A 24991-nucleotide genomic window follows, 5' to 3' on the forward strand; every position below is an offset into this window, starting at 1 on the left:
GCAGAAGAGGGCATCAAACGCTTAGGGCAGAGCGCCGGAAAGCGCGCCGGAGCCCCGTGGTTGGCGCTGGGGCTTTGTGTGACTACAGAGCAGCGCTGGCTATTGAGCGAGAGATGAAGAGCTGTAGCGCTCAGATCCCAGCCTCTCCGAACTGAATGGCAAACTCCCAGCCTCCGAGTTCAGCATGTACAAAAGAATATGAAAACATCCTGTAATACGGATCTCAGTAGAAAGGAGAGAGCTCTCCAAGAGCCATAAAGGAAGAAAAAAAATTATACATGGGTCTTTTTTAATATCTTTAGAGGTTATGGGACCTTTTGGTATCCAAACGGGAAAGCGCGTTGGGAAGCAGTATTGAAAGGAGGTATGAAAAGCCCTTTTGAATAATAGATTTTCCGCAGAACTGCTTACTGGTAGTCTGCTTTCAGCAAATGTGATAAGTAAATATGAGTCTTACTGGTGATCTCTGTATTTCATTGCTAGAATTTTTGTTAAAATGGTGAGCTGAGTTATTCCTAATAATGCCTCCTCTCTGCTGATAGAGCATGCATGCCATGTCACGCTGAACACAAGGACCAAGAATCATCTGTTGGTGACCTGTGTGACAGTGTTAGCAGCTACAGTGGAAAATTTAAGGAAAATAAATTTTCACCTGGGTATAAAATGGAAAGCAAACATATATATTCACTTGTACCTTGAAATTAATATACTTTATTCAACATTTGTTTGAATACCTGGGAAAAAAATGAAAAGCCACAACTGCTCCAAAGACATTCTTCCCATGGCTTTACTGGCATAAACAGTCGAAGAAAACAAACCTGGAATTTGCATGAAAAATTATTCATATAAAATCAAATGTTAATACAGTGCTCATGTTAGAGCATTACTACTGTTGCCGTCATTCAGAAGGGATGAACGATTTGAGACCCTGGTGTGTAAGGCATGGAGTGTACATATAGGAAATGTGAGTTGCTCTCCCCAAACTTGTAGCCGAAAAAACTCCTGGAGCAGGATACCTTTGTTTTCGTATAGTCAGCAGAAAAATTGCAATGTGTCATCATTAATGAGTCCAGGGTATGTTTCAGCCTGCGGAATTGCTGCACAGCGATAAGGCTTACTTTCTACTCTTTCTCGTACCATATGCTCCCGTAATTAGTGCAGGCAAAAGGTAATGATAGCACAGTGGAAAAGATGGAACATGATGAGCTGCAGCTTGATCTTAAAAGCTCTACTTTATGCCATCTCTATGTAAAACATCTGAAACACGAARCAGTTTTAAACCAAATATTTACTGTTACACTTGTATTTTGGGAGGTACTTTAGTTTTGCCTTTAAAACAACTATTATTTATGTAGGTGCATATATTTATGCTGTAATTGCTACACTGGTCTCTGCCAAATACCTGTGAATGTTTTTTCAAGTGTAGTCGCTCTTAATTTTTCAGATGGATTTAATATAATGAGATTAAATTCACATTGGCTTGACCTAAAGATTACATGATGTCTGTGTTTAGAGAATTCTTCATTCAGAGACAAAGGGGAATTCTCATGCTGAGCTCTTAAGCATGGAAAATATGAAGTTACCTTCCCCACTGATCGTTTTACTTGAATAGTTCATGAAAAGCTCATAGAAAAATTTCAGAGACTGCCATTGTATGATATAGTCCCAGCAGGAGCAAGACAGATATGGTAACTTCAATATGTTACCTAATTGTATGTAGGCGAACTGCTGAGGATTCAGAAATGTGGATAATGAGCCAAAAKGTGAAAGTCTTCATTCAAAATACAAGTGTATATCTATACTTCTTAGATGAAATATTGGGTCTGATAGTCTTTTCACTGATGTCAGTGAGATCAGCATCCATAAAAGCTGCAAATGTGATTTGGAAATCTAATGCACAAATTTGGAAATCTAATGTATAGATAAGCTTTGTTATATTTCTGATACTGACTCCTGCCAGCCAGATTGAACAGGCTGAAATACTATAAAATGGTTGCTATCAATATTTTGACACTTTCAGTTTCACCTAGGACCAGTAAATATATGTGCACATGCACACATATATATGTATATATAGGAGATACTGAATTTTGAGTCATCTGGGTTTAGCTCTATTTTAAACATATTTAAAAAAATGTTAAGGACTTAAGCAGCTATACAATCTGAAAATGCCTGTAAGTCTACATCTTTAAAAAGCTATTCAAATTATTCTTTTCTGTTCTGTCCATCGGGGTACTTCGACGTCCCTCATTGCTGTACGTTCTAAGTCCTCTTGCAATTGTTGATAGATTTTAYCTTTGTAGCAGCTTTTCAAGGTAGAGAAACATCCTTACCATTTTGAAGCTATGAGTTGGGGGCACGGCATGAATTAATGGCTTCCCTAATTCTAGACAGCAAAGTTGTGACAGAGCCAGGACACCAAGACCACTKCTCTGAGTCCTAACTGAGGTGGACCATCCCTGCTCTCTAGTGCCCCAGGGTCAGCTCACTGCCTGCAGTCTCTTGCCCTCTGGTACTGCGGTATCGTAGCAAAGCCTTGCTGCAGAACCAGGAAGATATTTTGTGGGGCCTATGCTACTTTACCACTTCTTTTGTGCTTTCAAAACAGTTGCATCTTGTTGGTCATGTAGGTTTTGTGCGATACAACTTGAGCTGTCTCCAGGTGTCYGAGGCTGAAAAGCTGATGCCCCAACAAGCCTATCTAGACCGCTCACCTTAACTCCTGGCAGTGCCACAGCAAGCGGACTGCACATCAAACYGGCGCAGATGTGTCATGCAGCACGGATTTGGCACTGCTTTTTCCTGTTGTGGTGATACTCAATATGTTCAAAATGCTCCATTTTGTGTTCCTTCTCTTTCTGTTCAAGCATGAGAGCCAAGACCCCTTGACTCCACATGGGGGAWGTCTGGCAGCTACCAAGCTCTGGAAGCCCCTGCCAACAGCAGCACCTGAATCTGTGCCTGGCTGCCTGGCTGCTCTCCTGTGACCCCCTTGGCTAGCCCACTCTTGGCCGTGAAATCCTTTCTGTGGCTAGTGCAAGGCTGTGGCGCTGACTACACTTCCRTGTCCATGTTATCATCACAGTCCTGTGTAACGGCCTTCCGTGCTAATCAGGCTGCCAACCACGGGCACCGTGCCTGTCTGCTGGCCAACCCCAGGAGGCAGTCTTTGAATTAGTTTCCTGCTTTGCAGGAAGAGGAAGATGCCATTTATAAATTTTAAAATATTTCCAAATATTTGCTATTTAATTTTAGATCTGTACCAAATAGATCAAGTCCATATTTYGTTTTGCATTCTCTTTTCCTGCATCTCTATCCTCTCTGCATCTTTTTGTRGGTGTATACTTATACTTTGCAGCAGGTGTATTAATGCACTTATGACTTTCAAAACAGAGTGGGTACACGTAGGCACATAAGTTCATGTTTAACCACCTAAATAAATGGTCTGATTTTCAAAACTCCTGCGCAATCAGCAGATCCCACTAAAGTCAAAAGTGGAAAGCGAAGCTTTGTATTCTGTACCACTATGACTTTTTACATAGTGCTTTTCTTAATGAGTCTATTCTAAACCTTTTGCTAGCGGAACCCTCAAAAAAAAGGAACAAAGAACAATCATCTTAACTGTACTGCAATATACTCTTACAATAAGTAAAAAATGTGGTGGGAAAGACAAAGTACTGCTTTTACAATATCCTGTGCCAAATCACAGGTTACACAATTCAGTTTTTTTATTTGCACAGCCAACAGTGCTTTGTAGAGCAATCAGGGAAGATAATACAATTCATTTTAAATTCCCATTACTTTAAAAGTGTTGAATCTTCTTAAATTGTTTTGGGGTTAATTGAGAATTTGCTGTCTTACAATAGACTAGGAATTGTTTAGGCTGCCCTTGTTTCATATTTTTTGTGCATACCTTTGTTGCAAAGTTATAAAAACAGCAATAAAAAAGAAACAAAGAAGTGAAATGAAATAATGATCTGCATTGTTACTATTCTAGCACTCATTTTTATGGGAGATAAAGCTCATGTATTGATTAATGTTTAAATGGTTATGAAGTGGAAGTACATGCTGGGTTGAGGGAATGTATCAGTCACTATATATTAGCATTTGCCTTTGCTTCTTTCCTGCGTATTCCCGAAGAGATAACTTCTGCCCCATGGGGAAACTCTGAGTGACTTAGGGGGGACCACAAAGAAGCCACAGGTTTTCAGTCTTTGTCTCTTTTTCCCATAAATTCCCAATGGTTTTGGTTTCCAAATCTCTCCTCTAATAGATTTTAACATAGGAATGGCTAACAAATAAGTGGAATTTTTCATGGCTGGATTTGTTGAATTTTGATCCCGACGTTGGCTGTCTGAACACCTGCGTGCTCCCGTGGGGCCCTGGCGAAGTCGATATGGTTCAGCAGCCCGGGAGAGATTGAACTTTGCAAGCCTGGAGCAGGCGCCAGGTCAAGCGTAGCAGCCACTTGGCCAGTTTTGACCCTTTTCACCCCTGAAGTTAGCCATGTTCATATTGTGTAGGATAATATCACTTCCCCTAGAAGTACACAAAAAAACTTCACGAGGAAACAGATGATTTTTGGATGAGAGACATGTTTCTGTGATGAATTAAGAGAAGGCTTTCTGCTGAAAACGATGTTGTTTTTTGGAGGCAAAACAATATTTTTCCTTTGGACCTTCATTCTTTTGAAATGAGAGTACTGTATTGCTCTTTGAAGTATACTGTTAATCTGCAGAATAGTTTATTTAAAGGGACTTATAGGCCACATGGCCAGTTCGTAAAGATCCTGGAGCCCTGTGCTTGCTGAAGCATAAACTGAAGTCTTGCTGTGCTTCCAGCTAACCTAGCTAAACCAGCTGATGATGGATACCTGATCTGAGGGCTGGGGCAAGATATCCATGGGTCTGTCCTGCTTTTCTCTGACCTAAGTATGTGCACTGCCTAGCTCATGCAGTTTGCCCAGAATTTCTCTCTTTTATAAGAATTTAGTTTTCTTCTTGCTGAATGGTATGGTGGCCAGGCCCAGGATTTATTATTCAAACACTAGTATTAATTAAATCCATTCTTATCTTTCTTAAGTTACAGGAAAACATGACATTGTTGCTTAATGACACCMTCACATGGCATTATTTCAAATTTTGGAGGGGAAATTCCCGGGCTGGGGGACGGACGATTCCCATTCTTCAGTTTGCTCAGTAGCTTTTTACGGTGCCATCTCAATGACAGAATTTAAGCTCGAGCCATGCGCTAGGCCATTCTCATTTCTTTTTCTTCCGGCTTCAGCAAATGCTCACCCTTACGGTTCAGACACAGTAAAATTAGCTGCAGGAATAATGAATGACGCTTTTGTCCGTCGCAGACAACCAGCGACCCGCTCAGAGCTGTGGCCCTGCCTGGCCTTTTCCAGGTCTAGCAGTCCCAGACCAAAGCTGTCAGTCTGTGCCTAGGAAAACACCTGGGCAGTGAAAAAGCCCCTGTTATACAGGGCTGGGAGGTCCGAACCCGGGACCAGGGGGTTGGCGGCAGCCGCATGGGGCAGCTGAACATCTCGCCTTGCTGTTAGCCGTGCTAACAGGCATGCCTTTACCGTTTGCTAGAGGGATCACAACTTATCTTTCCGCCTTCCAGAAGATACAAGAGACCAAAGCAATGGATCGTGCCTTTATTTGTTGATCTGCAATTTATTTGTTCCTGTGCTAGCACTTGCCATTTTATTTCATTGTACTTACCTTTTTTCCCCTCTAACAAATCTGTTACTTTTGATTGTTCCCTCAGGACATAGTTGCACTGATAAATTATTTTTGGCAGCATTATAACATAGCACACCTTTTAAATGAATGTCACTAAGAGGCGCTGSCTTGGCACATACTCATTAAACAGTAACAGGTTTTGTGTCAATTACTTGTAATTCAAGATGTCTGTGGAAGATCTCATGGCTGTTTATGAGCTATAACAATCCACTACAAAAAGATAAACAGCTTATTGTAGTATGTATCGATTATATGATTGGAATTTCGGTTTAAAATATTAACACATTTCACTGGAGAGAGAGCTTGTGCCAGTTAATTCAGCTCTGTGTTGTTATATTATTTAATATATTTAGCTATGAATCAGGCCCTAATCATGACCCTTCATATGGTCTTACTTCAGTCAAGTGGGGCAATTCTTAGTGCATAAACTAAGCAATTTCTGCAAATATTTTCAGTATCAGGGTCTAAATATTTGTGATGATTATTGCAAAGAAAGCACAAAAGTGAATTATGTACTGAGTCACCTTGATAAACATCATTTTCAAATCCTCATTCAGTTCAAGCTTACATGGTTGAATTGCGCCAGGATTCTGAGCATCTCCTTGAGATCATAGAAGCAGGGAACTACAGACCAGAAATTGCAGAATAAATCTGTGCAAGCTGGGGGTCTGTTGGGTAACAAACTCCCAAGAGAGTCCGAATGAATCCATAGGCTAACTGCCTTTTTGTCACCATGCCCCACCATCTCTCACATCTCCAGCCCCATGCAAAATAATCAATCAAATGAAGAACACTCAGAAAAGCAATTAAAAAATAACTCCTACTCCAAACAAGATTTTGAGTCTGGAAAGTGAAGAAATATGAGAATATTCCTGGGGCCCGTAGATACTGGTCCATGGGTGGTGGTGTGGCGGTACGTAAAAGTGGTCAGATCCTCTGGTGTGTAACGCGCCAAAGATTGACACTAGGAAGCAGCTTCTATTTAATGTTTTAAATACGGATTTCAGTGCTGGGCTTTGGGGCGTATGTGTCCAAAGATATTAGCCAATACCTCTCTATGTTCCTCCATCTATCAAATGAGCCTAACGATAGTGACCTAAACTCAAGGGGAAGGCGCAAGGTTTAAGTTACGTTTTTTTCCACCCCGTGAAAGCCAGTGAGGGCAAAGACATATTCTCCTGTAGCACTGTAATCATTTCATGCCTAGATGTGTAATCTCTTGATGGCTTTTGTCTTCTTATTTAGGTATTCAGTTTACAAGGATCCAGCGGGCTGGCTAGAAATTAACCCTACCAAYGGCACCGTCGGCACCACCGCCATGCTGGACCGTGAGTCTCCCTACGTGCACAATAACGTGTACACTGCCCTGTTTCTGGCCATAGACAGTGGTGAGTAGCTATCATCGATCACATCCGTTACACTGAAAGTTTGTATTATTTTTTCTCTGCTTGAAAGTTGCCGTTCAAAGAAGCGCACGTGTAAACTTAAGGCTGTGCTTCAGTGCTTGATGAAACGGCCTCCCAAAGGTATTCGGAAGCGTTGGGACCAGCAGACGATAGAGGGGTAAACTTAAACGTCAGGCTAAGGACAGCTTTGRTTTAAGGCCGAGTCACGTGTATTTATTCCTGCACTAAGATCTGAGATGTAAGTAGCGTATGAACGTTCTTGGGAAATAATAACTTATCTTTATCAGAGTTAATTTCTTCACAATATTTGAGCAGTTCTTAAGCCTAAGGCACCTAAATACCAATAACGGCTCGTCCTGATATGCTGAATTGTATCTTATTCAACATTCAATGACAGTGACAAGGAAAACATAAGCAAAAACTCTTGTTAAAATGCAATATTTTTTACGTATTTTGTGGATTAAAGTTCCTTCTGTCAAATATAATCTGAATTAAACTATCTAGTGAAAATTCAGTATGAGTAACTTCTGTAGCTGAGAAAAAGACAGAGAAAATCCTGAACATTCCTGCAAATCTCCAGAGCTAAAGGCACAAAATAAATAAAAGCTTTTTCTGTAATATAACAGCTAATGTGCTAACTTTTTCACAGCTAGCTTTTTCACAGCTGCAGCTGGTTTAGTCCTGGTGATGAATTGTAAAATGTTCTTTTTAGGAGGGTAATTCTACATTTTTGTAACCACATAACTCGGGAAACATTTGCAGGCCTTGACAGAAAAAAGAAAATATCTCTTTAAATAGAAAAGAAAATTTTTTTCTGCTGAGGTGATGATTTACTTATATATTCATATATATGTTTTATCAGGAAATTTCCAGAGAAAAATGTAGCACTAAATTTATTTCTGTCTTTTATTTGCTATTGGATAAAGATTTTTTAAAGGCGTGTTAAAATGGAGTACCCTGGGAAATGTAATCCTATGGTGAATAAGTAAAAAGTCAGGATAGTATTACCGCGGGACCGATTTGCAAAAGGACAAAGTTGTGTATGTTTTAAAGGCAGAGTCATGTACAGCCGTGTTGCCAAAGAGAAAAGAAGGAGCAAAAAGCTGAATATTTCCAGCTGCAGAAAGCAGCCTAAATGGAAGTGGACTTTCCCTACTTGTTTGTGTGGATTTTTATCTTGCGCTCAGTGCAGTAACACTCATTACTGACATTTATTCTAAATAAGAGAATAAATAAGTAGGATAGGTTAGGATAGAAAAGAAAAGAAAAGAAAAGAGAAAAGGAAAGGAAAGAGGAGAGGAGAGGAGAGGAGAGGAGAGGAGAGGAGAGGAGAGGAGAGGAGAGGAAAGGAAAGGAAAGGAAAGGAAAGGAAAGGAAAGGAAAGGAAAGGAAAGGAAAGGAAAGGAAAGGAAAGGAAATAAGACCCTCCCTGCTGGGAGCTAGGTGACCTCTCTTAATTCACAGATGTTTTTCCACGCTGGGAAGATGAGGGGAGGGAAGGGAGTCCAGGCACTGACCAGCAGGGCCACAGAAGAGCTGGGTTAGAGACAAYGGCTTCAACCGAGATACAGTCAGCGTCCAATTCTAGCGGCTGTTTCTGCGTTTATTTGTAATTCTGTGGTACTGTTAGCGTGGCGGCTAATCTCCTCGGACGTTATCGACTCCTCTGAATGAAGTCATTAGAAAGCACACGTGCGCGTTTAGCGGCGGCGCGCTAAGGTGCTAATAGCGATCACTGGCGAGTCCTGCACGACTTCGCCGCGCGGAGCTCAGCCCCAGGTGGAGGCGGCAGTAAGTAGCAGGCCTTAAATAGCTGGTATTAACGCTGGTRTTCACCTCGAGCTCTGAATCACCCCAGATTAATTCCCGAGCAGCTAGTGAAACGCAATGAACTTGGAGGTAGGTCRGAAACCGGAAAGATTACCTGCCGGTCTGTATGAATGTGCAGCGGTGGAGTTTGTGGGATGCAGCCGGGAAGGTGGCGTGCAGCCGCTTGCCTTGGCCAGCCCCGGCGAGCGGCATCGCGGCGGCACCGTGGCGGCATCACGGCGGCACCGCGGCGGCGGCCGGGCTGCAGCAGCTCCTGGCAAACGCCGGTTCCCGCACGGTCGGCTCGCGCCGCGATGCCTTCGGCTGCAGGAGCGGTGCTGCTGCCTTGGCCCGTACGTGCTGGCAGTGCAGACTTGCGAAGCCCAGACCCTACGGCTAGGGCAGCCGCCAAGTTTTTTAATTGATTTCAATGATTTGTTTTGGGGGTCTGCCCCGTCCCCTGGGGTTATGACTCGTAATGTCCCTCAGAGCTGTTCCCCGGCTGATTTCCAGGTCGCTGCCGATGCTAACTAGCAAAGCTGATACCCGCTTGATTTTTCTAGCCGCTCGTTGCTAATGTCCACCACGAGAAGCGATATTACATTAGATGACAAGTAAAATTGTGGTAGAATAATATGAAATGAATGCAGAATTCTTTCAGGACTTTAAAAAGAAGGTTGTTAGCTTAAAAATGGAAAGTCAGACTGAACGTAACTGCATGCATTCTCTCTCAAACAGCATTGTGCACAAACGGCGAAGTAAAAGCCATCTCTTTTCTCAAGTTAGGAAGTGTAGTCTATTTAACATCGGTGAATATGGTTAAGATTTTTATGTGATAGGGCTGCCTTTGGCAGGATTAAGAATTGCCAGATGAGATAGGGTGGTAAGCTGAAAATTTACTGGCATTTCCAATAGAGCAAGTCATTTACTCGGGCTAATAGACTTGGGGCAAAGAGAAGAGAAAAGAAAAAACATAATAAATCAGAGACTCTTTTTTTCCAAAGCATTTCATGTGAGCTATTTCTTTCACCATTGTGTATGGCTGCTGGCAAAGAAACAAGAGCAAAACGTATGTTTGTTTTTCATTAAATGTAGATTTTGTTCTTGTCTAATGCAAGCTCTTTATTTATAGCACGTCACAGTCTTTTTTTCCTCCCTTCATAACTGTTACTGTGACTCACCTTGAAGTGAAATCTGAGAAGCCCTGGCACCTGCACCGGGAAAGTCTGGGCTGCCCAGGCCTTTGCTTTTCCAGCCAGGGGAACAGGGCAGAGTTTGGGGCAGTGTCCAGCGCGCAGCGCAGCGGGATGAAGAGGTCCCCACGGCAGCTCTGCCCRGGCGAAGCGCCGCGCTGGCGCTTGGGAGGTTTGGGGGGAGAAGCTGGCTCATTTAGAGGTCGCCGTTTCCCTGCGGTCGCATCACCCGGGGCTGATCCAGCTTCCCCTGCGTTCGGCTGCGGTCGGTGCCGCCGGCAGTCCCGCGTTAAGGGGTTGCAAACGTGGGCCCTTGATCTGGAAGGGTGGCTGCGAGCTGTTCGCTGGCTTTTAACGGCACATTTGTAATCAAACAAGGTTCTAAAATGAAATAAAACTGGTTTTTAGGACCAAGGGAAAACGGAAAACTAAGTCAAGAAACGGTTGCCATGCTTCAGCTCTTGCATTTTAGGGACCCAAAGTCTGACCCCAACACAAAGTTAGTCCTAACTAACTATGAATTTCTATAAATAGTCATAGCATATAGAGTTAATATAATAACAGAATGGATACTTTTGTGCCATCATATTCCAATACCACTTGTCTTTAAACTGTCTGTACTGTGTCTCCTATTTTGGTTAAAGAGTGGAGACAGCTCAAAACATAATTCACGGTGATACTTTCTTCATTCCCGTTTGCGGATGTTGGGAGGGAGCCTGGCACTGGATTCGGGGGCGCTGGCACCCCGGCCAGGGCATTTCCCCTTATTTGTAAAATATTGAAGGTTTCAGTCAGAAGTTAAACCAGGAGCTTCACGTTTGGTAGCTCTTTATATAAATCCATGGGCCACAACATCCTTATCTTTTTTTCAGTAAATCACAAAAATATTCTTACCAGTAGGATAGTAATTGTGAACGGACCATAGAAAATGGAATCATTCTACTGCAGGAAATAGTTTAGTTGTTTATGATATTCTTTTTGAGCTTTATGGTACTCTTTTTCAGCATTATCAAATTAACTGCGGAGAAAATGTAGTTAAGTGTGAATTATGTTGTTTCTGCTCTAAACAGTTCTCGGACTTTCCAAACATAATTGAAACAATGTGTAAGAGCAAATTTGATGGACACGGTATTAATTTTGTAGATAATAAAGTCTGACCTTTTATTGGGGGAAATTTCAGTTTTAAAAGGACTTTTTGGAATGAATATCCTAATTTGCTTTGTACTTTTGATTTCAGTAAAGGTCAAGGTAGTGTCTTTAGAATTTGAAAACTTTTTATTAAAGACTTTCGTGGACATAGTCTCTGGTCTATTAAAGAAGAAATTAAATACTGGCAGGAAATATCATGAAGCAGTTAACATATTAAAGTGTCATGAACTGTGTTTAATCTGCGAATGAGCTCATAATGGGCCAAAGTCAGGCTTATGCAAACTTGGAAAACGTCAGAGGCTTCGTTCAATTAAGGAAAGTGCCGATAATGGTGATCATTTTATTTCTTAAATTTAGCATTCTAATCTTTAAAAACAATGCAATACCACAAGCAAAAAATGCAATTATTGGGAGTATACCTGTAAAACACACACACATTAAATACAGGCAAGAAATCATTTGAGTTTGAGAAATCTGCTTGGAAGAGTCTTGCCAGGAGATCTGCTGTGTTACTGTGGTGTAATGTTCTTCAGTAGCCCTCCTACAGTCCTATCGTAAACTGGAGGATTTGGGATTGCTACCATGAAACAGAATACCTGTATGTTTTTCTTGTAAGGTCAGTCATTCTAAAAACTCTGCAGGAATCATCTTTTTTTCCATGCATTCTGAGAGTTTGAGTCGCAATGTAGAAAAAGTAAGGGGGGGACAGAAACATCAAAATTGGAGAAGCTACAAAAGACTCCTGCAAAATCTAAAAATGCTTGAACTGGTTTCTCCCTTTCCTTAAGAGGGAGAAAGGAATAATAAAATACATCCAAGCAGATCTACCTTAAGGTATGCAATAATCATGGAAGTTACTGCAGAATGGCACAATACCCTATTTAATGTTCCCCTTGTATGATTTTTTTTTTCCATATCTTCAGCAAAATAACTTTGCTCACCTTTGCTTGCCTGATACGGGGAAAATCATCTGTGCTATTCAGGTATGCCTACTGTTGGTGACAAGGGATGAAACGCCCAGTGGCCAGGCTTGCGGATTTGGTTAGGTGCAGTTACCAGCTGCATTTCTGCATTTCATTTTGGGGGGAATCCAACCCCCAAAGGCAGGCAGCGAAGGTCTCCCTCCGAGACAGACTCGGAGCCCGCAAGGGTGCCAGCCTCTGCCCATGCTGCTCCCATCACCAGGACTGCAGGGCAAAGAGGGCAAATACAAGCACCTCTCCTACGTTAAACCTATATGCAGAGGAGGATGAAAGTCRCTAAAAACGTGGCATCCATCCCATATGTTGGAGGAGCTCAGAGGTGGAGTCAAGGGTTCTCAGTTTCAACCGACGGAGCTTTAGAAACATTCAATCACTGCCYGCGGTAATCCCAGCTCCTTGCTGCAAGACGGCGTGAGTGCAAGCGAGCCGTCCCTGCCCGGGGCTGGCTGCCCTGCGACATCGCTGTCCCCAGGCTCTGACATCATGCGCGTTTCCAGGGCCGCGTGGCCAGTCTGGGCAGGACCGAGGGGAGGCCGGAGCGGCAGGAGCGGGCGCCGCTTTGGAAGCACCTCTCTGCAGTGGAGCCTATTTGCGCAAGGTGAAGGGTGAGCGCCGAGGAGGAGGGCAAGATCTCAGGGCTTGTCTCGGCATTGCACTGGCCGGCTTTAAAAAAGCTGGATATCACTTTTCCATGGCGAGTCGCGTGTGTATAAATTAGCTAGTTGGATGGCACCGGTTCGGTTTCCCTGTTGCACATTCAAAGGAAAATGAGGAAGGAGTGAGGCAGCTTCGGATTTTAACTTTCTTCCTCGTTTCCAGGGGCCAGCTGAACTAAATCCAGGCAAATCAAAATCTCATTCATTGCACAAGTCTCGATGCTCCTCATCATTAAAAAGCAGAATTATCATTCTGTACAATACAAAATGAACAGAAACAGACAACAGCTAGAAAAAATGGAGTAACAAAGAGATGTGTAACAACTTGCAATTAGACTTTCTCCTTACATGTATCTAACCTGTCTTCTTGCTTCATGATGTACATAATTAAATTACCACAGATTGATTCCACCTAAAACATGCTATTTTTGAACAAATCAGGCAATTAGTTGCCATGGCAACCCAATTAAGCCAGTTTTATAGCCCTTATCTTAATTGCTGTATTAATTGAGAAGAGAAAATAAATTGAATACTCATCCTTTTCTTGCCAGTTTAGATTCCAGTAAAATATGAATTGCACACAAAATATTGTTTTAATTTGTCATCACGGACTGATGATTAGAAAAAGAAATTAGAATGCTGAAAACAGTATTTAAGACGGATGGCATATGTCAGTAGCAATTTGATATGCTGAAAGAGCTGTGCTCTTTTGAAATGTAATTACTCAAAAATAGGATCTGCATATATTATTTGAATGAATGATTGAAGGATTGCAACTTTTAAGGACTATTTATTTTAGAAATCTTGAAAAAAAAGATATCTAGATGGCAATAAATATTTTTAAAATGGGAAATTTCCAGTCATGGGAAATTTGGGACCTCTTTTACAGAAAATGCCAGCATATTGCATTTATGAGACCGATTTTCAAATATGTCAGATGCTGAGCAGCCCACCTGGATTTTGGTATCTTCCCACTCTGCTTGTTCCATTTACTTTAGTGGAACCATTAGTAGACTCCAACTTGAATGCAAAATGTAATGGCAATATGCCTGTCTGAATGGGATTGATGCCTGCACCTGTTGCCACGTTACCTGCTATGCCCACATTTTCTGCTTAGAAAAACAGCGTATGGAGGGGGAACAGAGCCATGAAGGGGGAAACTGAAATTTCAGTTGTGATTTTCATAACAGTATCATTACAAGGCAGAAAACATTGCTTCTCACAGTCCCTCTTTGAAATATGAGCACGCAAAGCGAGAACATGCTGCCTTGTCCAAGCCCAGGTTGCACAGGCTGGCTGTGGAGCTCCCTCCAAGCAGTTTGGGAGCTTGCGCTTGTCACTGTTTGTTCTCCTCTTGTCTTGCTGTATTAAATACAACGAARTGAAAGCAGGCCAGAGAACACATTTTACAGCTAGTAAGCTCCAGCTTCTCCTTTGAGCAAAGCTGAAGCTGAAAATAGAGAAATTGGAAGAAATTCATATCTAGGGAGAGTGCCTTGGCAGTCCTACATGTTACAGTTAGTTATGTAGGAGTAAAATGAAAGAAATTCTGTAGACATCATTAGAGTTGTTCCAAATTGACCTTGATATAACTATGATTCAAATGTGGTTTATAGAAGATTTAAGAAAAACAGCTTTATTCATGATGGGTCAGTGGAGAGGTAATTGTGCCAGCAATTAGCAAATCCAAATTCTCAAAGGCTTTCTTCTGCTTGTATATGAAGAAAAATTTTTCTTACTAGAATAACTCAAATACTTCATTCTACCTTCTCATTTCGTATCTGTGTAACTTTGTTAACAGCAAAACAGCAAGCCAAAGGTAGAATCAAGCTTTGTGGACTACATAAATGCAAGTGCAAGTGGACTAAAAACTGCTGCTAACTGGTACACCATAAATAGTCTAGGAAAATTTAGACTAGGTGAATTTTCACGCTGTCAGCCTGCAAGGAAATCTGTAYGGCAATTGGTACCCCACACATCTGGCAGAGGGCAAGCTGCTTGCTCTAGGAATTAAATGGCCTCGTAATTTCTGCACCATAGCATAGAAGGACATAGACAATATATATGAATTTGATGGCCCTGGAAGTATAATTTGATAAGAAGAAATGAGTGCAGAAGTCTTTTTACCATTCATAATGAGCGTGTGAAAAGGGACAGTGCATGCTCCATTCTTCCTAAAAGCTGTTCTGGCATCAAGCAATATTGTGGCTCAGATTTGCGTAGCAGCTGGATTCTCTAAAATGGTTGATTTTGCTTCTTTGGAAATTTGATAAATTTTGCTAGAATTCCAGGTCTGCAATGTTCTTGAAAAAAAAGTATAATAATTCAAATTAAATTCCTTCTTTCTTAATTGCCTCTGATAGATATGTTCTGTAAAGGCATTTACATAAATATTTCTTTGCTGTAATGACCAAGATACAAAACATTACAGTTCTAAATACAGAAGATTTCATATGTTTAGGTTTTGTTGCCATTAGGTGAACAACTTCCTAAATCTAAGTGAAAACATGTTGTCTCATTAATTACCTTCTAGTCTTAACACTTTCTGATTTGTGTGTCTGGCATTTTTCTTGTTAGTTGATAATGTTTTGATTATCAATGCTTTGTTCCTTAGCTGTGCCACTAAACAAATTATATTATTTACAAGTTAACTGACTTTCTTCTAATATACTCAGAGCCCATTTTCACATAGTGTGTGCAAATATCTATTTTCTGCATTTGATAATCCATGTTTCTCCCTTGTGCAACATGTTTCATTTTAGATCAACCATTTTAGACGCAACACTACCATGAATTAAAAATAAGAGAAATGACTCTGAGATACGGCACTCTGACTCACATCCTATTAAATGATACAATGTCACCAGAGGTTAGGCCAGCTAAGGATTTGCCTTGCTTTCTTTAATAAGCAACAGCATGAGAAAACACTAATGACTAACATTGCTACGCACTTTTCTTATGCTAGTTTTAAAAGATCAGTTGACAAAGGGCAAGGCAGAAAAGCGTTAGCAGAATTGGAAAGGAAACTTTTGTCTTGTTCACCACCACTGCCCTATTCTTGCAACATGCTTTCTTCCAGTAATATGCCCTTTCCATGCTAATAGGAATGAACGGAAGTTAGTAGCCAAACAATTTYGAGAGACATCCTGGATAAGCAATTTTAACTCAAAGATTATGCAAATCACCTTGGCTCGCAATCGCATATATAAAGTTTCWTTTCTGGGTTCATTAGATCCCGAATCAGTACCAAATTAGCTCTTCTCATTATTATGTTTATTCCCATACCTTTTCTTGGCCAAATCTTGGAAAAGCAAAAGCATGGTCAAATTAGAAGRGAAAATATTTCTTGAGGCTTTCTCTGTTGGTTTTCAGAAATTAAATGAAATTTGAGTGAGCTGAACAAATGTTCTCATTATATCCAATTTGTTTAGTTTATAACACCTTTTAAATTTCTAATGAAAATATTTTAAATGCCTAATTCCAAAGGAAAAAAAAAAAGCTAAGTTATTCCAAAGAGGGATTTAAAAATTTCAAGACTCAGAAAGCTCAAAGTAGGGTGGACAGTATCAATTTCATTCGTTGATTTTGGGGGCTGTTGACCAAAGAATATGTTTTCAAGTTTTAAGTAGCATGTTCAATTAATTGTTTTACTTGGATATGTTCTTAAGAATGTTTCTACAGCTTTAAGGAATATGTATYGCCATTTTCAAGGATAATTCAAACTCACCGTAATCCAAAATGTCCAAGACTGTTCATTTTCAACATTTTGAATATGTTTTTGAAAGCTTGCAAAGTGCAATCAGGGTCGTTAGCCCATCAGGGAATTTCAGTAGCTCTGGAGATCTTTTAGGTTAATTTGGGGATTTGCTGCAGAATAGGAAAGGGACAGCTGCAAGAAAAGGATTACATTTTTATGAGCTGTTTTCTCTTTGAGATGTATTTAGASAATTCTCCCACCTTGAAAATGTTCTGCCGGTTTAAAGCAATGTTTCTGACCGGCTTCAAAAAGTATGTGCTGGCAACTTATTTTAGATGGGTGGCAACGAGCTTTTCACCACCACCGTGTCCAGCTGTACCCCTAGAAGGGAATATAGTGTCTGAACATGAGAACTGCTGAGTTGCCAACAGTGAAGTGCCTGAATTATTTCTTCCTGTGTTGCTGTTCTTGACAGAGCTCCATTAATGGAAGAAAACACTACTGGACATGGAAATAGCAGGTGGGCACAGCCCGGATACCGGTGCAGCCAGTGTTGTGTTCCCTGAGGCTTCTTTAGCATCAAGTCAAACAAATGTCTGAACTCAAAATGCTCAGTAAAAGTCACATTTTGAGTTAACATGACATAAAACCAATTTTCGTGTCAATGATTGGATGCTACACAGTTATTGGCATCTGCATTGACCATTTTAAGGCTTCCGTAGCCGGGTCTGCCCAAGGTGCGGTCAGACATCTAGACGTGAGCGTGGACATGCTCACGCGGKGCAGAAGTGTGTACCAGCCTGTTCGGGTGCTGCTAGCAGGGAAGGCAAAGAGAGCTGCAGGTGTCCTCAGGGCTCACGGGGTGCAGTGACATACGATGCTGTATGGGCAACCCTCGATCACGTTGTGAGGTTTCCTCTGGATACCCCCCAAAATTACGTGCTCGACTTCCAACGACTTTTAGAGGTATTTGGCTTCTAATTGTGCTAGACATATTTGAAAATCCCACCTGCTATGTGGTGATTCCCAACTCTGTTTTTGCTGTCRTTTCAAATAAATGAGAGCTGTTGATACTGGAATTTACACTGAATAAAAATGTCTTAATTCAGTTTCAAAGCAGTCCAAATACTGTCTTTAATTTCATGGAGTACAAGTCAGCCATATTAGAAATCTGTAAATAACAGCATTTCTGTAGGAAAACTAAAAAGTAGAACATGAAAGGCCTCTTCATGTCCATAGAAAAATGTTATACTCAGATTAAACACATCACCAGCCATTCAACCATAAGATTTCTTGTTAGATATGCCATTTTGTATAAGTCTTGATACTTAAGAAAAATGTCTCCTTAGTCCATGGCCATCATTGTGTGTAACTGGTATCTTTTAAGAATCTAACTATGTGAGTGGCAGTCCCATTTGAGTAGTTAGGTGTCTAAATGCCGTCATTGTTCCTACAGGAACTTAGAGCATCAAAAATGAATGCCAGTTTTCAAATTTCTTGGCCAGGTATTTCTACAGAGGGCTTATAATTTAAGACTTTATACTAATAATTCCAATATGATTTTGCATGGTATTTCATTAAAATACAAGTATAGAGAAGCATCCAAAATGTCTACTTCTAGAATATTTCTTTTGAAACTATTCTTTTTTAAATAAAGGCAGCAAAATGGTCATTTATAGTGATAGCACTAGAATCCAATTTAACATCTACATCTTCTGGTAACAGTCTCTGGCATTAAAGCTTCTAGCTCCTGGACAATAGACRCCATCATATTCTATGACAGTCTCTAACTCATGAAAGAAAACTACTTTTGTTAGTCTATTTTTTGACTGTTGCATCTTACAAAAGCAGTAGCTATTGCCTAACTGAAGACTTCTATCAGAAGCGTCGTATGCAGTCTAATGCTGGGATATGACATTTCCAGTTCTGATGCAATTCAAATAAGTATATCTTACATTTGCTGCTGCAGCATGATCTAAGATGCATCTGCACCTTTTTAGTGTTGCTGATCAAAGTTCCAGTCCCACAAACCTTACCTGACCAGGAAGATCTTACTTGCTTTGAGGTCTCATTGAAAACTACTCTTGAAGGTCCTGAGTCTTGTCCTAGATTATTAAAATCAGGATTTGATACCAAGCTCTCATTTTTATTAAATATGAAATTAGCAGCCTGGGCCCTCAGTACCTATTCTAGTAGCTTTTACACATGCGAGTAATGCCATTTCATTCCTATGCCTCTTGTATTACATTCACAGCTATGCAACCTGTGGGAGTCTCAGCAGGAACTGGAAATTATCTGTGCCGAATGGCTCTTGTTCAGGCACCTAAAGGTTCAAAGTGTTCAGCCTCAGTAGGAGCGGCCTGTTCATTTCAGCTCTTTTGAAAATCCGCTCCCGAGGGTCGTTGGACTGAGCCCTTTATGGCTTGGTTTGTGCATTAATCCTGCTTTCAGCTGCAAAGTTTTACAATAAAAATTGAGCGAAGTTTTATTTCAGAATTAAAATATGCTAGGGAAAGACTTTCATTTCAAAACCAGAGCTGACTAGAGATCATGGGATTTTTGAATGGTTCTTATTGCAAAGGCATAATAGTGTCAAATTTATAAAAGTCATGTATTCCCAATGGATATGTTGTGACCATTTTTCCTTGATTCATTTTTTGTTCCTTTTTTTAATGACGTGGGTGTTAACAAGCTTCAGTTTATGACCTTGACATTTGCTTATTTTTCTTTTGGAAGTCTTCATAAATCACCAAATTTTTTTTTTTAATCTTTATGAATAAAACAACCAAAGAATATGTCATTGAAATGGACAGAAGCAATTTCCTTTTTCCCTGTTGGTGCGTAATAGTTGACTGGCCTGTAAGCCGTATAAAGGTAGTGAAACATTAGCATGGTAGAGAAAATGCAGCCATATCTGCCTTTGACAAAATAACAGTATATTCATAATGCTGTTGGCTTCTTAATTTCAAAAGGCAGATTTTAATATTACTGACTTCAGAGAAAGATAAGAAGGGCAGTGCATGAGACATTATCAGTCCAGTGTGGAAATAATGCATTCAAAATTAAAGACAGCAGTTTAATTAAGTGCATGAAAGGCTGGCTTTTATGATCATATTTCAAATACTCAAATGTCTTTTCATCCATTCTGCCGTATGACTTTACTTAATAATATATCAAGAACAAAAAATGTATTGGAGACTTTCTGCAAATTCAATTAGTGCAATAAAAAGTGAAAAATAATTTCTTTTTCATTAAAAATAACTCAACCCTAACCCTTGTGATGACAAAGTGAGAGAGGAGGGGGGAAAAAAGCTAAAGAACTATGGAAATTCTGTCTTTGTTATGCATTTATGCGTGCGCGAAATGGATGAAGTGTCACCATTAGTAACATTTGTCATTAAGAGGACTAATTGCATGCTGCTACAGTTAGTAGTTTATCAGATCCAGACCACAGGGTATTTACTTCTCTCTTTGGCTGCGCTCACAGTGCAGCAGTAATTCCCTAGTTTATGGGGTTGCTCTATGCAGGGTAATTATGCTAAAGCGTACCTCTTCCAGTGCTAAACTTAAAACCACCATGAAACGTCGCACTAGTGGTTTACAGGTTAAGTACGACCTCTTGAATCCTTTCGATCTGCTCCGGGGTTTATAGCTAGCGGAAGTGCAGGGAGCATATTTTATGTGCTAAAACGGAAAAACGAGCAAAACAACTAACCCTTGCAGAAGTGCAGCATTTCAAGGGGGAAATCATTAAGGACGGTATACAGTGAAGGAAGAAACGTGCGTTCGGAAAGCTTGGAGAGCAGAGAAGACGGGCTGGCGGAGGGATCAGTCATAAGATATTGAGCTTTCGACGGAAAGCACTAGGTTACGGGCTCGACCATGGCACACGTCGGGAGCGCCTGGAAGTTATTACCACTTGCGAGCTCCTCTCTGACCTCTGCGAAATGAGGTGCTGGTCTCAGCCCTGTTCCCGTGGGCAGGCGGCTGCGTTAAAAGGCACCCGGCACCGCGGCCAGTTTGTCAGCCCTGGCCGTGCAGCCGAGGTGCATGCCGGCGGCGTGGGACATAAGCAACATCCTCACCTCCGAGGCTGGCTCGGTCGGGTCAGGGCTTGAGGGAGGCAGGCAAATAATTTGAGCAAGCCTGAAACGCCACCGCTGACTCTGGGTGCCTCTGGATAAATAAAAGATCTCATTTTCAGGAGCTGTATGTTCACAGGTTTCCCTTCTGCTAACACGACTAACCGTGGTCCTAAGGGTTGCTGGGGACTGATCGGGTCCTGTGCTGTTTATGGACCCCCTGCTGTCCAAATTGCTTCCCCTCTGCTGTCATTTTTCTGCTATTTGTCTTGTTCTTGCTTCTTTTAATACCAGTCTGTCTACCTAGGGGCTATTTCCCATTGCGATTCTCTCAGTAGGTGCTTATGAACAGACTATTTTCCAGGTATCTATTCATGTCCTAATCTTGTTTTGACTCCAAAATACTCTTCTCCCAGAGGTTTCCTTAGAATAATTGTCCATACTGTAAAAAATCAAACAGGCTGGATTTTGAAAATATATCAGCGATTTACGGTAGTGAAGCTTCAGCTTTTTTAAGCAATAGTTTTAGTGTGGCAGAAGTAAGAACTATAAAAATGATCTTCAATTGTGAGTAGTCATGTACAAATAAGAGCAGCAAAGTGTTTATAAAAGCATGATTTAATCAATATCTGCTTGTTTTTCCTGTAGGTAACCCTCCTGCGACAGGTACAGGAACTTTACACATCACCTTGGAGGATGTCAATGACAATACCCCATTCCTTTATCCAACACTGGCAAAAGTCTGTGATGATGCAAAAGATCTCAGGGTAGTGGTATTAGGAGCATCGGATAAGGATCTTCATCCCAATACAGATCCATTCAAGTTTGAACTGAGTAAGCAATCTGGCCCAGATAAATTGTGGAGAATCACCAAGCTTAACAGTAAGTCTGTTATTTCTTTTGCTTACGCATTCAGTCCTCCCTCCCCTGCATCCCAGTACACTCCTGCTGAGGGCTGTGCGTTGCGCAGATTCGAGAGCAGTTCTGTGCATGGAGGTCTTGCAGGACGGACCTTTTGCCGCTGCTTTGCACTGCCCGGTGCTGTTCATTCTAGGAGCAGCTGCCGGGGGGACGTGCTAGCAGTCTGTCTGCACCTTCACTGAAATCAGAACTTGTTCCTCTTCTTAATACATTGCTTGCACTTGTCTCTTTTAGCTTTGCATTAAACAAGGGCTAACGATGATGTACAGTTTTGCAAAGATTACCATATTTCATTGTATGGAATTTTTATATGAGAGACACATGAGGCTTTGCTGCAGGACAGCATGAGACTTTTGCATGAGCTTTAGCAATGTACTTGAAAAACTTCCTGACTTCACGTACTTGGACTATTCACAAATAAAACACCCAAATGCGTAGGGACCGTACACTATTGATTAAAAAGATCAAAGAGCATGCTATACAATTGCGGAATACTTGTATGGCAAATTGTGGGCACAAAAAACTATGTTTGCTTGTAACATAGATTATTTCTATTTGTTTTCTAGTATGTACTATTTATCTCTGTTACTATGGAATCTTTTAGCAGTTCACTTCAGTCTGCTTAGAAAGAACTAAAGATGGATGTGATGTCTGCCTGCCTGCAGAAACCACTATCACGGACAGTGGGGAGGAATCATTTATCTAGTACTCTGCTGTTCTCCAGTCTCTAAACCACCACTCTGTTTAACCCTTAAAGAGTTAACACGCTCTCCTGGATACCTAAAGCTGTTACTCCTCCCTGCTGCTCAGGTGGAACAGATCTGTGGATCTGAAGGGGCAATGGGGAGCACCTTCATCTGTGCTGCCCTGCAGGAAGGGTGTTTTGGGAGCAGTGGGGGTAAATTTATTCTTTCTTCTAGTATTGCTTTGGGGATAACATACCTTAGTATTTCATTAGTATATTAGTTTCCACAGGCAAATTCTTCCAATAATTTACAAAGCAAATAATACCTTCAAACAAAAGGGACTCTTGAAAGTCTTTCTTTTGATGGAGTATGTTTGCAATTAGCTCTAAGTCCCTGAAAAGAATTTCTCTACCTGCCTCTTCTTACCTCTGATTCTATTCTCTAATCCTTTACTTTGAGTGCTCTCATTTTCCTCTTAATTTCCCTGGGTAACCGTGGCATGCCTGGGATTGCTTACAGGTTCTTCTCCCCTCCCAAGCAACCATTATTTGGCTGCATAATTCTCACCTCCTTATCCTTTGCAGATACTCATGCCCAGGTCATCCTGCTGCAAAACCTGAAAAAGGCCAATTACAACATCCCGATCTCAGTGACAGATTCTGGAAAACCACCTCTGACTAACAATACAGAACTGAAATTACAAGTGTGCTCCTGCAAGAAATCCAAAATGGACTGCAGTGCGACCGATGCCCTTCACATCAGCATGACCCTTATCCTTCTTTCACTCTTCAGTTTATTTTGTAAGTCTTTTCCTGAACTGTAAGTAATGAAGCATTATTTAGCAGCTCATTTATGTACTTCATAACAAAACCTACCAAGGGAGAAGTTAAATTCATACATTGATCCCATAGTGCAATAACTGATTTTTTTCTTCCTGAAGAAGTAGCTATATGAAAGAAGGAGGGGAGAATTCTTTTTTATAGTCAAAAAATAGCAGCAAATGCCTGGTTGTCAGATTAAGAGGTGACTGCAAATAGAAGCAATAATTTAAGACGAATCAAAGAGAATTAAAGCTAGCATATGATAAACTAAGAAGTACAGCTGTAGTAACAGATTTGTGAGACGTTTTCTTTCATCTCTCCTCACCTGAATTCGATTCAGAAACAGAATCAGGAGATTAAAGGTGTTCTTCCAACAATAGCTGTTCTGGGTCACCATGAAAATCAGTACTGTCTGCTTCAATCTATTCCTCTGTGTAAAGCACGCAAGCAACTGGAACTAAGGAGCTTGTTCAAGATCCTGAGGTTAGAGACACCCAAAATTCGTAATCAGAATTGCAAATCTGGGCTGGGGGAGAGAAAAGTGATATGTAGGGGAAACTTCTGCTGCTCTGAGAAAGTTTTCTGAAAGAGTCTTAGAAAATTCATAATTTGAATCGGAAGGAGTAAAAAAAATCCAACATAATGACTGAAGAGCAGTAATTCAAACCCCTAGATCAGCCCTGGCTTGCCCTGTGACAGCTTTCAGCAAATTTTTTGATACACTGTTTTTCTGAGTTCCTTATCTGTAAGAAAAGGAATAGCTTTATCCTATAGCTATGGTAGTAAATCTATTATTCAAGGATTATTGCCATCACCTAATGTTAATAAAATTGCTTTATAGTGAATTAATACCTGCACCATGGTCAAAGATGTTACACTGTTGATGAGATATAATCTACCATGAGGCAGAGACAGAGGTCAAGGAAGAGAGAGTTTGAACATCTGAGGTTTGGTGTATACTTGATTACACATCCTGTCAGTTCTTTTTTCCTTATAGTATATTACTTTTATCCCAAAAGGTTAGCATGAAGGTCATTGTGAGAGAATTAGAAATAGCTAACATTTGTGACGCTCTTTGAAGTTGAAAGGGACTATATAAATGTTAAGTGCAAATTCCCATTCTTTGTTCCATTCAGTGACATCTGAAGTATCTGTATTGGCTTTGGTTCAGTTATTCTGGGTTTAGTCTGCCGGAGCCAAAAGCACAATTCGGCTGTTAGAAGTAAAATGTTAGAAATACATGGCAGCACGTGGCGCTATCATATTGTTGATATAAATATGCAGCTCATTGATTTAAATATATTCTTGCTACCACTTCATAAATGTTGGTGGTGCTATCCAAGGCGTGACTTTTGCCACGAGGATAACTTTCATCTGCCATGATTTGCATTTGAACTTTATTTACATTAATACATCTGCTCAGACTACAGTGAGGTAGAGAAAAGTGTTTTGCTTTTGAAAGTATCCATGTTGCCATTTCTAGTCCTCAAAGAAGTCCTATCATTTTCCTTGCACTGAATTATACAAAGTAGTTGTAGGTATTGGAAGACTGTTCTTGCCGATTGCAGATCTTCCCAGCTAAGCTGCGGGCAGAATAGGGGCCCGTGGCACCGGGAAGGCTTGTTGCCCTCAGAACAACGGGGGGGGATTGCCTGCTATGATCCCCCTCCTACTGCAAAAGGATGGGTAGCACTGAATAGTCTTCATATTGTGGAACAATACAGAAATGTCTACAGCCTTCTCCGCAGCCTTATATTCTGTGAGAGTACGGCATTAAAAATGGAGCAAGAGGGCCGTAATTATAAACAACGTGTGGCATAAGACTGCAAGTAGGG

The 24991-nt window shown here is 40.9% G+C and overlaps 1 protein-coding gene across 1 annotated transcript in view; it reads left to right on the plus strand.

The window, feature by feature from the left end:
* Nucleotides 1-23158, plus strand: part of CDH13 (cadherin 13) — a 488994-nt gene extending 465836 nt beyond the window's left edge. Inside the window, exons 11-13 of the mRNA XM_026059344.1 lie at nucleotides 6999-7141; nucleotides 21377-21610; nucleotides 22920-23158. Of these exons, the coding sequence (XP_025915129.1) occupies nucleotides 6999-7141; nucleotides 21377-21610; nucleotides 22920-23158 (616 nt within the window). The remainder of the gene's footprint in view (nucleotides 1-6998; nucleotides 7142-21376; nucleotides 21611-22919) is intronic.
* Nucleotides 23159-24991: the final 1833 nt, after the last annotated feature.

The sequence above is a fragment of the Apteryx rowi genome, unplaced genomic scaffold (assembly GCF_003343035.1).
Source record: "Apteryx rowi isolate R43461 unplaced genomic scaffold, aptRow1 scaffold_1, whole genome shotgun sequence".
Lineage (NCBI taxonomy): Eukaryota > Metazoa > Chordata > Aves > Apterygiformes > Apterygidae > Apteryx > Apteryx rowi.